At 33.6% G+C, this 17,574-nt stretch overlaps 1 protein-coding gene across 1 annotated transcript in view; it reads left to right on the forward strand.

The window, feature by feature from the left end:
• The window catches only part of LOC142322162 (uncharacterized), a 78,713-nt gene that overhangs the window by 37,996 nt on the left and 23,143 nt on the right, over positions 1–17,574 (forward strand). The window contains exon 7 of the mRNA XM_075360917.1: positions 1,912–2,164. Within this exon, the coding sequence (XP_075217032.1) occupies positions 1,912–2,164 (253 nt within the window). The remainder of the gene's footprint in view (positions 1–1,911; positions 2,165–17,574) is intronic.

Genomic DNA, 17,574 nt, shown 5'->3' on the forward strand with positions numbered 1-17,574 from the left:
TTCAAAGTTGGTCTGAATTTTGAAGATTAAAATGAGTCTGGAATACCCTGTTAAGTGGTCCATTCTGCATTTACATCAATATATTAATGAAATTATACAAAGTTGTTACACCTCTCTTCATCAATGTGCATGTAATCTATTGATTGTCAATTGTTAATTGACCTCTTGAAAAATTTCTTAATTATCATTCTGTAAGTATTGGTACATCTTATCCTATTGTTAAAAATTTGTTTATAAAAAAACATAACCAAGATGGGTGTTTAAGATCCTGATATTAGAATGGAAATCTGAAGAGCTGAAAAATCATTTCCAAGTACAGGGTGGTGAATGTTTAACCCGGAATAAAACTTAAGGATGCTGTTTCGATGCTAATTCAAAAAGCAAGAGTCTAAAATCAGTCACCAATGAGAAAAATTACATCAGAACAATCAACCGGTGAAATTTTTTATAACTTCCTTTTGAATTCTGTGTAGTACGATTTTGTAAGAAAAGTTAGTAGTTGGTGTTACTATAATCTACTGTTTTTCATTAAGCCTGCATAGATTTCAAATTGTAAAAGAAAGCAAGCAAGTAAAAGTGGTGAATTTTGTTTTGTACCATATTTGTCCGTAAACTGTCCAACTGATGGAACAACCACCATCCAGCTGAAATTCTTTTATATCAAGTTTATATTCTGTATTTGTATATTACAAATTTTCATCCTTTCCATGCTGGCCAAGAATCTCTGAAGGAAAAACATTGCTAAAGCAAACAGAAAATTTAGGTGTAAATTTTATTTTGGTATCAAAATAGGGAATCCTTTGCTATAAAAATTAGAAGTTTGGTAAAAAGATGGGAAAATTCCATAGTAAACTTAAGAATAAACTTAAGACTGAGAAATAATAAAGTTTATCCTTGCATGTTTAACAATAGATATTATATCAAAGATTGTATTTTAAATTATTATCACCTGCACAATTTATAGCATCAGATATCAATTAGAAAATTGGGGTATTAACATCATAAGGAGGAATTTCATCTATGTGCAGTGAACAAAACTGCTGTCTTTTATGTTGTCACATTTTTTATTTTTTCCACTTTTCATCCCTGATTATATTTTGATTACCAGAACTGTCTTATAGGTCAGTCCAAACAGTCAAAGAAGTTAAGTTATAAGTGTGGTTTAGTAAGCATGTTATTTTTTTTTTTGTATTAAGTTGTGAAGTAGTTTATTTTTATTGTTAAATATTCCCTTGTATCTAGAATTACCTCATTTCCTTCCTATAGAAACAAATGATTTCATAAATTGTTGTCAATTCATGTCATGTTTAATTTCATGGCATAGTTGATCACAGAAAGCTTCAGTAGTTACACCTTCATCACTTAGTTTAAAGGTAAAATATATCCTATGCATTTTCATGTTGGTAAGAAAGACAAATTTAAGCAAAAATTATTATTTTCTTAATAAAATTTTTAATCTTTATATTTATTAAATAGTTCTGTTTGTTTTATTTTTTCCTCACAAAGTCTTTAGAAAAAATGAAAGATAAGTATCTTCCACAGATCAAAGGTAAAATGTGATAAATGAAAGAATATCCCATTTTCAGTTTTTATGATCATGTTTTTGAGAAAATCTATGTTACTGAAATTTGTTAATTTTGTGAAATTAATTATATTAAATCTTCAAATGCGTTCACCCAAAAATCTAATATGCCTACTTGTACTTTCTCATTTTCAAGTTAACTTTTTACTTTGGACTGGTTTACTTAGTTGTTTTCTAAATTTCTTTCAACATTGTGATAACTTAGAGAAAGTAAATAAATAATTGCAATAAGTTAGTTTATATTGTTGTTAAGTTTAAGTAAAACCATTATTACAATCTGTAATAATTAAAAATTAAATGTATTTAACTTGACTTATCAATATTTCCAGAGCTTTGTGGATCAAGTTGAAGCAATTGAACTAGAACATTTCAGTGACAATGAACCCTTGGAAGAATGTCAAAAAACTGTTGATTCAGAAGGAGATCGCAATAAAGTCGTTGAAAATATAGAACTAATAAGATTTAAACGTCTTATTAAACGTCAATCAGCACAGTTAACAGCCATGACAGCACACTCAGAAGCTGCTGAAAAAGAAATGCAGCTACTTAGGAAAGATTATGAGAAACTTATATCAGATTATGGCAAGTTTGCTTTTTCTTAGTTACAGGAATTTTAAAATGTGCTAAACGTACAAATAAAAATTAATTTTATTGTCATGATGTTTTTCTTCACCACTAAGTACATTATGATTAATTAACCTAATTATGTGTTATTTTATTTGATCCATGTTTTTAATAATATTTGGTTTTGCTACATATATAATAGGTATCTGATTCCTCCTCCAGATCATTGGGTCTGGATGTTAGTCAAACCTTGTCTTCTCTTATTTCTTCAATTCAGCATTATTTCACATATCCCATGAACTCCTCTTCTCTCTTCATCCCCGATGAGGTGTCTTATTCTTTAAGACTGGGGGTTGGCTCCCCACAAACGTAGCCTCTGCAGCTTTTCTTCCCACTACACACTGAGTTGCAGAATACTTTACACTACACCAAGAACAGTACACAGATTACAACATATACCCTTACACAACTACACAACAACATTTTACACTGTTTAGTTTTACACATACACTCATGGCATTGCGACACCTTACAAAACACAACCATAACCCAAGGTGAAAATTATTGTGCCAATGGTTGGATGCTCTATGTAGTGAGTCTTAAATGATGTTCTTTGGGCATCTGAAAAAACCCAGTTGTATTTAGCTCTAGCTCCAGTATGTGTGTGCTCTACTGATCCATTATATCACTGGTACTTGTGGGACCAGAATTTCAAGTTCACAAATAAATTCTATGGTGGTTGGTAGTCCATCTGAAAAACCTCCAAAAATAGTCTAGTAAAAAGCCCTCACTCGGCATTTTCTGATTAGGATAACAGTCTTGATGAATGTTACCCTTGACAATGTTTCCATTGTCAAGGGTATGGCCATACTACAGGGTGAGCAACATAAAACCGATCCCATAAAATAACCACTGCAGAATCAGTAGGTTACGTTAGAATAAAATTTTATGAATGATACAGATAAATTAAATAAGAAAAACATAATATGTAATTTAAATGTTGCATTTATTTACCTTATTGTTACAGAAGATGTTCAAAATGACCACCCTGGGAATTGATGCACTTTTATGATTGATTGATCATATTGAGAGTTGTTTTGATGCAAAACATTGTTGTCAGCTATATTGTTTCTTGTTGAATGTTCACCTTTAGTTCATCAGTATTATGGGAATGCATAAACTCTCTCCTTTAAGTAGCCCCAGAGGAAAAAATCACAAGTAGATAACTCCGGGGAACGTGGAGGTCACCATCCTCTGCTGACAGCTCGTTCATTTGTGAAAGCTATATGAAAGCGATTCAGTGAAACGTTTGATCTGTGTCTTGTTGCTTGGCCTTGTTGGCAGAAGCTGTATTCTTTTTCATTATCAGTTAATTGTGCATAGAATTCTTTGAAAATTGTGAGGTAAACTTGTTTATTGACAGTCCGGTCAAAAAATGTTGGTCCCACAATATGATTACTGGAAATGGCACACCAAACACCAATTTTCTCATCATGAAGTGACGCTTGAAATCTCCTGAGGATTCCTTGCCATCTACTACCTGGTGTTCTGCGAATTAAAATAGCCAGATAAATGCAACCATGCCTTGTTTGAAATGAAATACAACATCTGGTCTACCTGTTTACCAAAAATGTTTTCGAGAAGCCAGTTGCAATAATCAAGTCGTTTCAGTTTGTCTGTCTCCTTCAGCTGTTGCACAGTTATAATATAATATGGCTTTAATTTTAATTTATGAAGAATTTTACAAAATATGTATTTAACACCAGGTAGTTGGGATAACTTGTGTAGTGATTTTTTTGGACTGGCAGTAATTCTCCTTTCAATATTGGCAATGGCCTGTGGAAGTCCTAACGGAAGGTTGCCTTTTTCATTTTGCATTTGAAACTAAACCTATCATACCCCATTTTTTAACCAAATCACGTATGATTTGCTGGGATATAGGCATTCAGAAATTTTTCTATGAATACTTGATGTGAGTCTTTAAATGATCCGGAACGAATATAGGCCTCAACTGTAGTTATCTCCCCCTATCCTGATTTAATCAGGAATTTTACACAAACACAACTGCATTCACAATATTGCACTGCAACAAAATGTATACTGCACTGACATGTAACCAACCACCTGATAAATGATAGCAGCAGTCAGTAGTAACATATACATCCACTATTTGCGCTAGTTGTGTGTGAGTCTTTCATAAATAATGTTAGGTAGCAGTTTCATTATGGGTTTGGTTTTATGTTGCTCATCCTTTACAACATCTTGTCCAAAAACTATAATTTGCACCTGATGTACCAAAGAAGGTCACAATGACACTAACTGCCAGGAGGAAGAAAAATGTGCTAACTGTGCGGGAACACATTCAGCTTTCTCTTGAGATTGCCCAACTTTTAAAAAAGAGAAGGCAATCCTAGAAATCTATACCGAGCAAAAGCTTTCTTTCCCAGCTGCTCAAAGAGAATATAAAAAGATGCTTCGCTCTTGTAACCTGGTCGAACAGGATGTCTTTTGTTGGTGCAATGTCAAGTAAAGCCCCTGTAAATGCAGGTATCCAACGGTGCAGATCCTTCAATGAGCTGAAAAAACTTGTTCAAATGTTGTCTGATCAGATTGCTTCACTTACTGCAACTATTTCGAGCTAACAAAGATGAATAAGAAGTCGGTAGTTGCTGCTAATGGGATCCCTCTCTTATTTCTTGTCCCCCAAAGCTTTACTTGTACTGGCATCAATAAATACAGCTGGCAGTAAGCCATCTAAATAAGCTTCCTGTTATGGGAGGCCACACAACCACTTTGTCTCTCTGGGATTTCGTCTGTGACTTCCCATTTTTCAAAATGTTCCCCAACATCATCTCGTATACTGGAAGATGTGGTTGAGGAATCATCTGATCTCAGAACATTAGAGTTTTTTAAAATTAAAAATTTGAAAAAGAAAAGTCTGATCACCTACAACTAATATTTATATATTTATCTGTAATTCTATATTTATAGTTAGTTACCTTTATTCTTGAACATTATTCAGTGGAATGTTGAAGGTCTTCGGTCCCTCATTCAAGATGTTAGAGTATTAATGTGCGCATATGAACCATTAATAATATGCTTCCAAGAAACGCACCTTCTACAAAAAGATATGGTAACACCCAGAGGCTATTCTGTGAGAGACATGACTGTCTCGTGGATAGCAGATAAACTGTTTGAGTAGCTATTTTCATGCGAAATGAGGTGTCGGCTACATGGCCTCTACCCTACCCTCATTCCTAGCTAGCTTCATTCCTGCTGTTGCTGTAAGAATTTCTGTCTCCTTCAAATTGCACATCTGCAATTTGTTTTTCTCACCAAACTCTTGAGTTTCTAGACATATCAAATCTGATACAGATTCCATCACATCATTAATAGTAGGAGATTTCAATGCCCACCATACTTCCTCAGGCTCAACTTTCTGCCCCTCTTGAGGAAACATAATAAGCAGAGCGAGATAAGACTTAGATCTTTGTGTACTGAATGATGGTTCATACACATTCATGACATCATCTGTTATATTGTCCAACATCGACCTCTCCTTATGCTCACAGAGTTTTCTCCCTGATCTTAATTGATCTGTTTGTGACAACTTTCATGGCAGTGACCACAGGGCAATTATTGTTGCTTTTGGTATCAACTGTGAGGTGAACAAAGGCCACAGAAATGGATTGTTTAAAAGTCAGATTGGAACAGTTACCATGAAGCCTTCCCATCACAGTATGACAATGGTGCAGATGTCTTTGATGAACTTACTTCTTTTACGTCCCTGATGCTTGAGAATACTAATAAAAATATCCTGCAAATATCAGGAAACACTAGACGTCATTCTCTTCCTTGGTGGAATGATGATTGCTAAAATGCTGTTTGCAAATGACAACAGGCAAGTTGTTTGCAAGGCTGTTTGCAAACTTAAGTGCAAGCCTACAAATGAACATCTAGATTTGTATTGTAAGGCTAGAGAGGTATGTCGTCTGGTATTTCTGAATGCTAAGAGTAAGTCAAGAATGAAATAGTGAACACTATCTCATGCACTACCTCCATGTCTACTGTGTGGAAAAAGATCCATGCAATTTGTGGATCAAAAGTGCGACTGGATGGGTCTCCCCCAATCAGTATATCACACAGTTTCTCTTCGGGCGAGTTTGGCTAGGTTTTGTTTGGTGGATTCAAGTCTATGCTTAGGTTGTGGGACTTATGATACAGTGGACCACATCCTCTATGTCTGTCCCCGATACGAAGTCGATCGTTCACAAGCTGTTAGGGAACTTAAGAGAATAAAATTCCTTTCTGGATCTCCGTATTAACTGGATGATCCACGAGGAGTGGTCTATAGTGGCTAGTTTTCTTTGCACCCTTGCAGTGTGTAGGTATGCAGAGGGAGTTTAATCGAGGTATTCGATCGTGGTAGGATCCCGGGTGACTAGGGGTCCGGCTTAGGCATTAGATTGCTTGGAGGTAGGCGCATTGGCATCGTGCTACAGTTATATTGGTATTGTTTGTGATTCGCCTTGTGGGTTCCGCTGGTGGGGTGGCCGTGCCGCTGGGGTATGTTAACCCATGCGACCGGAGGCACATGGGTTCCCTCCAACAGTGGCAGTCGTGATTATGACTTGATAATGCCACAAGAGACACCATGATGGGACCAGGTGGGGTGCAGGGTTTGTCCCCAGCTCATGCACGAACCAGAATGAGGTAGCGTTCCCCTTGTTAGGTGACCTAAATTGGTTGACTTAATTGGGTGTAGGTCTGAATCTCTGTGTTGCATAAGACATAATTTTGATTGGTGTGAGTGTAGCACTGATTTAACTTTAAACTCATTCGTTTTCTGAGGCACTCACAGTCACAAATGGTGCTGTCAAATCTGGACTAGGCGCAGAGTTCGCACTTCTGCAGTTTCGATCAATTAGTTTGAGGGAATCATGTTAGGTTGGATGTAAAGATGTGCATTGAGGCCTATGTGAACACAAAATTTGATTTGTATTTTACTGATGCAAATGTCTGCCAAGGCATTTATATCAGTGACATCCCGACCAAGGCCTGACTGATGATTGTGGATCACCTAAACAATTTATTCTTGGACTCATTCATGAAGGAAAACTTCTTTCATCAGCGTCTGTAGTGGCAAGTAATTTGGCAGAATGTTACCATTGGTTGTCTCTCACTTAATCTTACACTTTAGAATTTCAGAAGTACAAGATACAGATTGAAGTATTATCACTAAACGTTTGTGAATTAAATGCTCCTTTGCGTTCAGTATTTATAATGATTTATTCTCCGCATAAGCCTTCCCACCTGGCTGGTCAGAAGCCATTCTTGTACCAGTAATTAAAACTTGGTAAAGACAAAGTACGTCCCTCAAGCTACTGCTCCACCTCGTTGACAAGCGTTTTATCCAAAGTAAAGTGGAGAGAATGGTGAACCGCAAGCTTACATGGTACTTGACATGGTCTTCTATCTCAAGAACAATGTAGTCAAGGACGATCTTCCATTGACCATTTAGTGTCACTGGAAGCAGCTATTCAAAATGCTTTTCTGCTTCTCCAGTGCCTCGATATCAGGAAACCGTTTGACACAGCTTGGCGACGTGGTATTCTAAACACCCTCAAAGAGTGGGGAGTTGAGGGCAGTATGCTAGATTTTATTAGGGGTTTCTTAAATGATGGAACTTTCTGTGTTCGTGATTGAGATTATTGGGTAGTGTTACCTTGGAGAACGAAGTGCCTCAAGGAAATGTATTAAGTGCCACCTTATTTGCTATAGCCATCAACAGTATTACTAAATATGTGCAGCCACCTGCTTCATGCTCTTTATTTGTGGATGATTTTGCTATATAAATTACATCCTATTCAACAACCACAGCAGAGAGACTATTACAGAATACTATATCTCGCCTTTAAGCTTGGTCAAGGTTCCTGCTTCACCTTTTCATCCGAGAAAACAAAATCTGTAGTCTTTCTCGCCTGCAGGACCCTTTTATTTTGCAAGTCTTACTCAATGGAAAGCTATCTCTCCTGATGTCAATGTTTTAGGTTTATTTTTTGATAGCTATGGGTCAAACATCAAACAATTAAAAATAAAATGTTCCCAACTTTTAGATATCCTGCGAGTCCTTAGCAACACCAATTGGAGAGCCGATTGGTCATGTTTGTTGTGTTTTTATTATTTCTTGGTTCATTCCTTGTTTAGATTATGGTTGTGTTGCCTACTCTTCAGCGCATCATACTATGCTTAAAATGCTGGATGCCATATGTCATGCTTTCCTTCATCTTGCTACAGGTGCATTTAGATCAAGCCCTGTCATAAGCATTCTTGTTGACTGCGGTGAGCCATCACTTTGGAATAGACGGGACCAGCTTTTAGCATCATACATTGCCTGTTTTAAAACACATCCGAATCACACAAATTTTAATGCAGTCCTTGCTAATCCTTATTTACGTAGATATGAGGACCATCCAAGTTATACAGCACCTATGGGTGGGTATTAGTATCCAGAATTTACTACACCTTAATGTTGACACACATTTTTTTCTAACATATTCCTGTTCATGTCCTCCATGGAGAATCAACCTTATAAATTTTATTTTTGATCTTGCTGTATATAATAAACAATCAATACCACCTATTGTCTTTCAGCAAATGTTGCACTGTGTCACCATATTCTCTCCAAGACAAACCCAGACACAGTAATATACACAATTGGACTGAAACAGAAGGATACCATTGGATGCACATTTGTTGCTAATGAATGAACCCATATATTTGGCTTACCTAGTATTATAAGTGTCTTTTCTGTTTAACTATATGCTACCAATAAGGCTTTGAATATTATCAACCCAAAGTACCACTATATCCTTATTTGTAGCGACTCATGAAGAACAATCCAAGCTTTAGAAGAGAATTTTATAAAAATATAAATATAACAATTGATTGTCAAAATTTTAAAAAATAAAGTTAACGTTATCTGTCATGTCAGTATGAAGGACTCAATTGTTATGTTTATTAGTATGAAGCAGTATTACCAACCTAAGAATCAAAATTATTGTTTAATATTTGAGTAATACATCATTTTCAAATTTTGTTTGTTCATTTATTATTTAGGTATATATAATATTTGTTTTATGAAAGTTATTGGAATATTCAAGAATATTAATAAAATTATCTGGGTTGTAATTACGATTAATTTGTGAGATATGTCTAGCAAAATTGGAAAGAATGATCCAGTTTTGCTAGACATCAAAATGAACATGGGAGATTTGTTGTCACTACCATGCAAACAAAGTAGTGTGTAACTTGGTGAAACTCTTGCCAAACAAATGTCAAACAAAGATTCTTAAATTTAGAATGCAAGCTTAATTGTAATCCTACTCTCAAGGCTGGTTACTCTGATTTTATTCATGAATACTTAAACTTAAGTCATTTGTCTGAGCTCAATTTACATGACTGATCGGTTTCTGATTCAGATGTGTATTGCCTACTGCTTCATGTTGTGTTTAAAGAATCAAGCCTAACAGCTAAATTTTGAGCTTTACTTGATGGCTCAGCAAATTTGACATTTTTTATCCCTCAATGACACATTACTTGTCAATCCTAATGTCCAACAAGATCTTTTTCGATAGTTCTCAGATTTCATAATTATTCTCACCGGGTTGATCTAGTGGTGAGCTCGTCATCACAAATTAGCTGATTCAAAGTTGAGAGTTCTACAGATTTGATTGTGGATATTGGTGTTCTTTAGTAATAGGGTTTCAGTTACCCACACATCTTGTGAGATTGTACAAGACTATACTTGAATTTACATTCATACATATCATCCTCACTCATCCTCTGAAGTAATACCTTACAGTGGTTCCAGAGGCTAAACAGAAAACTAAGATTTCATAAATATGTTATTACTGCTGATATAAAAATGTATAGGCCTTTTTTGATAGCAATCTACATAATTCTATGATGGGATTCCTCTGACCAACAACTAAATCATTACGCATTAAGAACTGTGCAACTTGTAGTACAGTTAGTGCCTCCTTTTTAGCCATTGGATGACTTAATTAAATTGCTGAAGATAACAAGGGCCAATTTCCTGCTGCTTGTCAAGCTATATTAAACAATTCTTTTGTTGATTATTTTATTTTAGGATGTGATCTAGGTGTAATAGAAAATTAAAATTAGATGTAAGTTATTTTTTGAAGCAATATGGTTTTTCGCTGCATAAATAGTTTGCTAATTATCCGAGTGTAATTCTGTTAAATGATAATTTCAGTGTCTCATTAAACAAAACTGAAAATGTATGCTATGTGTATTAGAAATTCTGTTCAGGTGAAGTGATAGTTGAATTGAAACAGGAGACCGATACAACAAAAGAAATATTCTCTATCATTGCCAGAATTTATGACCAATTAGGCTTAATTGGGCCAGTAGTATTTTTGTTTAAACATTTTATGCAGCAATTACAGTGAATTAAATTTAATTGGGATGACATCTTACCTGATAATTTACTGTTTCAATAGTAAGATCTGTACAGTGAATTAAAATTAGTTAGTAACATTATTTACTATTAAGTGTTAAATTAAGCAAAACAGTTGTTAAATTCATAGATCTGCTGATGCAGATTTCAAAAGTTGTGTGAGTTGTGTTTATCATTTATTCTAATGGAAAAATTTTATCCAGTTTATATGTTCAAAATCTAGAATTGCACCACTGAAACAGATTTTTCTACAAAAACTTGAGTTATATGCTTGTTTACTCTTAGAGTTTGCATGATTCGCATAGTGATCACATCTTTATATACTGCCATAGATGAAATTTATTTTATTATTATTTCTTTCACTTTTACAGAATTAATAATTAATGGAGTAATCCTAATACTAATTATAATATTACTTAACTTAATCATACTTAATTTAACATTGTTTTATAATACAATTTAATATTTATTACTTAACTTAATTATACTTAATTTATATTATTTGTAAAAGATGAAAGATTAGGTGTCCACAAGGGTCTTGCCCGTTTTGTGGCACCATCCCTCCTTTTCTATTAATCTTTTTAGTTAGAGTAAGGGGAAAAGTAAACAGTTTTATCTTATATAGGAGGATTAGTTTTGGTTCAATTCATGATTTACTCTGGTGAAAACTTATCTTTTCTGCAGTTAAGTATAGAGAAGATCAATCGTCGTCAAATATTTATGTTTACTAATAAACCTTTCATCGAGTGCTACCCGCTAAGTTATATATGTAAAACATCTATTACTATGTTAAGACTAATAGTATAAAGCATTATAATTAATTATATTTGTAATCATAAATCATGTAATTACATGGAACATATACTATACAATATATGCTATACATATCATGCTATACAATCTAGGAGCAGTACTTGAAAAGAACTTAATATAACTGGTTTTATTTGCTCTGGGTACATATACATTCCCTTTATTTCTAAGTTCGTACTTTGTTATCATATGATCTCTATGACCGCTTCTGATAAGGAAAATTTTCATTACTTTATAAACATATAAATAACGTAGCGGTAATATAGACAATTCCCTAATTATTGGCAAAGAATGATCCGTAGTTCTTTTTTTACTTATCATTCTAACGAATCTTTTTTGGATTTTGATTATGGAATCTAAATTTGTAACATAAGTTCCTCCCCAACAGCTGATGCCGTAGTCTAGTCGACTATGCACAATAGCAAAATAAAATTTTCTCATGGTTATTTTTGGGGATAGTTTGTTTAAAAAATAAAATATCCTAAGATAGCTTAAAAGTTTTGCTTTAATAGCGCAATATGATTCTTCCAGGTTACTATCTAACACAATGCCCAAGTATTTACAAATATCACGTTGTTTGATCTCATTACATTCTAAACAGTCGGATTTGTTTATCACACATTTTTTACATTTATATTTTATTGTAAGTGGCAATTTTATTTTCCCCTTTAAGCAGAAGTTGATATATAAAGTTTTTTCAACGTTCAAGATCATATAATGATTTGAAAAGCATAACCGCAGTGCGTCCATATCCTCAGCCACTTCTGTCCAGATGTTGCGGACATAACACAAGGCAGTATCATCTGCAAACGCATATACATTACCTTTAAGCGGTGCCGAACAGACACTATTTACATATATTATGAATAGTATGACTCCCAATATGGATCCTTGTGGGACTCCATATTGTACCCCAGCAAAGTTACTTAAACACCCTTTTATTCTTACGCACTGTCGCCTGTTGATCAGATAGATCTCAAACCAATCAAATGAAACACCTCTAATACCACTCATCCACAGAATACGTAGAAGGACATTGTGGTCTACACAATCAAAAGCTTTTGTTATATCTAAAAATAGACCGCTCACACATTTCTTATCATTTATGCCCTGAAATACTTGGGTAGTAAAATTTAAGAGCACCTTTTCAGTATTGCTGTCAGCCATAAATCCACATTGGTTTTTACTAAAAAAAGAAGTTTTATTGAGGTACGATATTAATCTGTTCTTCATACATTTCTTATAGATTTTAGAGAAGATAGAGAGTAGAGATATTGGTCTATATTGAGTAACAGAGTTTTTATCTCCTTTTTTAAAGACAGGTATTACTACTGCTTTTTTTTAAAGCGTCCGGGAATTTTCCAGATTGGAGGCTTATATTTACAAGAAAGGTTAAGACATGTGATATATGATCTACCGCTAATTTAATAATTTTTGAGCTTATTCCTTCGATACCAGGGGATTTATTGTTTTTGAGATTTTTGATAATATTTTCAATCTCAGCATTAAGGACAGGCTCAACAAACATTGATGACGCTTCACATTTTATATTTGCCAGATCATTATTTGTATCGTTACAACTTTCATTTAATTGTTTACGTAAGTCACTTACAACATTTATGAAATAATCGTTAAATATGTTAGCTACTTGAAATGGTTCAGAGATATTTTTATTATTTCCTTATTTAGTTCAATAACTTTATCTTTTCTTTTTTGACCGGTTAAGGAATTAATTACTTCCCACTCCTTTTTAGGATTTCCTTTACATCTGTCAAACATGTTATCATAGTAATTTTGTTTAGCCGATCTAATCTTAATTTTAAGTTTATTCCTATATGTTTTATAATGTTTAATTAAATGTACGTTATTAGGGTGCGCTTTGTTTTTTTTTTTATAATGAATTGCGTATTGATATCATTTCACACAGTTTATCTGTTATCCGTGGTTTTAATTTTTTGAATTGCTTACCCTGTTTGACTAATTGAGTTTTAGATTTGTTTATAATTTCAGTAAATTTTCTTATGAAAATATCAAAAGCTGCTAACGCATCGTTATGTATATAAACATCACGCCAGTCTACTTTAGCGATAAGGGAAATGAATTTATGATAATCAATTTTAATAGCATTCATATTATTCTCATTTTTAATAGTATTGGAATGCGACACATTACAAATATGTGATATCCTGACGCCTATAAGACTATGATCTGTTATCTGCAAATGACTCACAGTTGAAACTATTTCGTAATTATTTTTATTTTCTATTCTTGGCAATAAGTGATCAATGCATGTTCCACTTGTAAGTCGTGTGGATTCATTGACTAATGATTCAAATCCATGGCAGTTATAAATAGTTTTATATTCATCTATTAAGTGGGATTCGGAAAGTAGGTTTAAGTTAAAGTCACCGATTATTATGCAGTTATTAGAATTAATTTTAGACAGCACATCATTAAATTCATTTAAGAAGTGCCTCTTATCCTTACTATGTAACCTATACAGTGCAAGAATTGTATATTCAATACCATTGTGCACTAGGTCAATAAGAATTGCATCAGATGCAGACAGAGATAAAGAAGCCCTTCGGTAGTTCAATTTAGAATTGATATAAACAATTAATCCACCTGATCTATAACCTTCATTGCAATTAGGTATCATATCATAATTTTTTATTTCGTATAAATATACTTCATTTGACATTATCCAAATTTCCAATAAAACAATTAAATCTGGCATGTTTTTAAATCTAGATAAATTAACTAATAATTCATCAAAGTTCTTTCTTAGACTACTAATGTTTTGGTGCAGAATTTTAAATTCACAATTCATTAATTTATTAAAACTGGTAGAGATTATTAGAAATAAAAATTTATTTTAACATAAATAAGTGTGCTTACGGTAATTTGTTTAAGTCCTCTTCATTCCTAATCTGTACAACTTTGTCTTCTTCATTCTTCCGCATAAGTATTTTCCCATCTTGTAGCCAGATGTACTTGTAACCTTTAGACTTTTTTGCCTGCCGAGCGAGCACGTATAGCCGTCTCCTTGGTGGACAGAGTGACTCATTTATGTACACCAGAGTATCAGTTGTAAATCCCATGTTTAATGTAGTGATAAATTTTTTATCTCGTTTCTTATTCATGAAATTTTCCTTATCCTGCCTTCTGACAAACTTGACAATGATTCCGTCGGACATATTATTATTCCCTGGCAGTCTGTGATAAGCATCAATCATCTCATCCGTAATTTGGAAACCAATTACGTCTCCCACTTTTTTAATTGTATCAACAACATTTGATACAATCAAATCTTTTTTGGGGATACCATGAATTTCTATCATACTTTTACGACTATATTGCTCCGCATCCTTAAGTCTGAACTCAAGCTGTTTAACTTTTTGACGAAGATTATGGTTTTCAGCTGTCAAATTCTCAATTAGAAGAGAACATACTCTTCTAATTTTAGTGTCTGGTCAGCAATTATTTTTGAGTTATCATCAATCTTTTTGTGTAGGAGGTATGACGATTCATTCATATCACTTATCATATGTTTCTGGGCTCTCTTTAATTCATTTATAGCGGACATCACATCATCAAATGTAAAGTTGTTTCTTTGTACAGCAGTTTCTAGTTGAAGATCTTTTCTTTTGCTTAAGGCGCAATGTTCACATCTCCAAATTTTATTATTGAATATCAACAATTCAATGTCATCTTTGCTCATATTTTTACAGCTTGCATGAAATAATGTCTTGCAGTCAGTGCAAGATATTTTACTATGTTTAGTGGTTATATTTTTATTACAAACTCCACATTTAGGCATGATGTTGGCGTAAACAGCAATGTATGAGGAATAATAAACCGATAATAAATTTTGAATAATAGACGGCGTATAGATCCTCTGTTGATATGTATTCACATCGAACGCAAAGTGAAGTTTCCCTAAAAATACTGTTCTGTTTCATTATAAAATTATCATCAATCACTACCGCAAAAATAAGACTCTGCATTTCACCACTTATCGAACACCAACATGCTAATCGCTCCCGATGTTTACTCCTCGAACTCTGAATTAATACTGCCTTACTCCATGTCGTACTCTATTAATTTTGTCTTACTCCATGATAGCTCTTCACTGGATTCATGGTAACTCATCTAAGTGGAGGTTATTTGTTGTTAGTAGAGTATAAGAGACTCAATAGTTTACCTATAGTGCCAATTGACATCAATCCAATCATCTGACAGTCTTGTAGACAATTTATGTTACGGTTGCTTCCCTAAATGACTTTTAATTGAAAATTTTAATTTATGAGCGCTGTCCTTTTGGGCTTTTATAAGATTTATCATGCTGAGCAAATGAAGTTTATTCCTTCACCTGAGTGTGAGATTGTATAAAATGATTCAATTGTCATTTGTTTCTACTTCACTCAGAGACATTTTGGAAGATTTTTCATATTTGTCCAGACTGGTTTATACCTTTAGTTATTGCTCCAGAATCATTTATAATTTTAAATCAAAATCTTTGTAAGAACCACTCGTGGATTATTCACTAAAGAATTGAATGATACTCTCAATGTTTTCATTCAGCTATCACAAACGATGTCTTTTGGTTCAGAAATTAATGATATACCATCTGGTAATAGATTTCAAAATACAGTAAATTTTTCTCTCACAATTCATTTTTAGACTCTAAAGGTTTGCTTGTATAGGTTTAGTGTCTTCAGGATTCCAAGCTGTTAAATAATAACAAACATCAATTTATCCTACATCCTAACGCACACTTAACAAGACTGAAAATTGTAAGCAAACAATTGGGACTATTACATAGCAGCATTCAGTTAATCGAGTTCTTTCTGTGAAAAATTTTGGATTATCAATGGTAAAGTCATTATATGGCCCTTCATTTATTTGAAAATGTGTAAAATGCTTTCATTTCAGTACTAAAAGACTAACTCAACAACTTGGTCAGTTACTATCTATTCAAGTCACTCCATCCAAACCTTTCTCTTACTGAGTTTTCAATTATGGTGGTCTATTAATATTCGGCATGGCAGGCAGAAATAAAAGGTCTTGCCAATCATATATGCTTATCCACATGTCTTTCTACCAGGGATATACATTTGGAATTAATATCTTATTTAACATGAAAAGCTTTCATTGCTGTATTAAAACGTTTTACGAGGTGTGGCTATTAAATAACGAGACTAATGCTGCTACAGAAGAATTGCGCATGTGCCAAATTCATACGACTGACAGCTGTGTAGTTTGAAGCCTTTTCTTTTGATTGTTGCCACTCCAGTTTCTGTAGACATATTAGTCTGGCCATGACCTTCGTTTGGATAACAACTGTTTTTTTGTTTTACCAAAATAATAATTTTTTTATTAGAGCAAAGAATTGTGAAATTTCATATGAAACTTGGAAAAACTGCTACTAAAACTTATCCTTTATTAAAAAAAGTATATGGCAATGAATGTATCACATGCTCTGCTTTTTGAGTGGTTTACATGTTTCCAAGATGATTGAGAAGACATTGAAGATGATGTTTACCCAGGTCGCCTTTCCACATCAAAAACAAATAAAAATATTGAAAAAAATTAGTAATCTGATCTGATCTGACCGTCAGTCAACTATTTGAGCGATTACTAAAATTGTAGGAATTGACATTATTATTACTTCTTCATCTCCGCATTTCAATCGGGGAAGTGGCATAAAAAGCATCAAATTCCATCCTTTTTGTTTTGTAAGACAAAATAGTCTCAATTTTGAAGAATTATTTACCCAACTAATTACTTTTTACCTAATTACTTACCCAGACCCAAGATTTTTTGAATTCTCACCCTTTGCTGAATCTTCTGATTAAGAAATCAGAATCATCACAAATCTTCTGAAGAATTTGTAACCATTAACATGTGGAGACTTTCTTATTGGTTCTTTCTTCACCTCTGTTCCTGACCCTGACTTCATTGAAGTCCATCAATTGTTTGGGCCGTTGGCAATTGATTTAAAAATTCACCCAGTCTGTTTGGAAAAGATGGTCAAAGGATTATTTAAAACCAGTTACAACCACACAAGTGGTAAGTAAATTTCTATGAAAAATGTCTGTGTAGATGATGTACTAATTTCAGATGAAAATCTCGC

Source organism: Lycorma delicatula, chromosome 3 (genome assembly GCF_047948215.1).
Source record: "Lycorma delicatula isolate Av1 chromosome 3, ASM4794821v1, whole genome shotgun sequence".
Taxonomy (NCBI): Eukaryota; Metazoa; Arthropoda; class Insecta; order Hemiptera; family Fulgoridae; genus Lycorma; species Lycorma delicatula.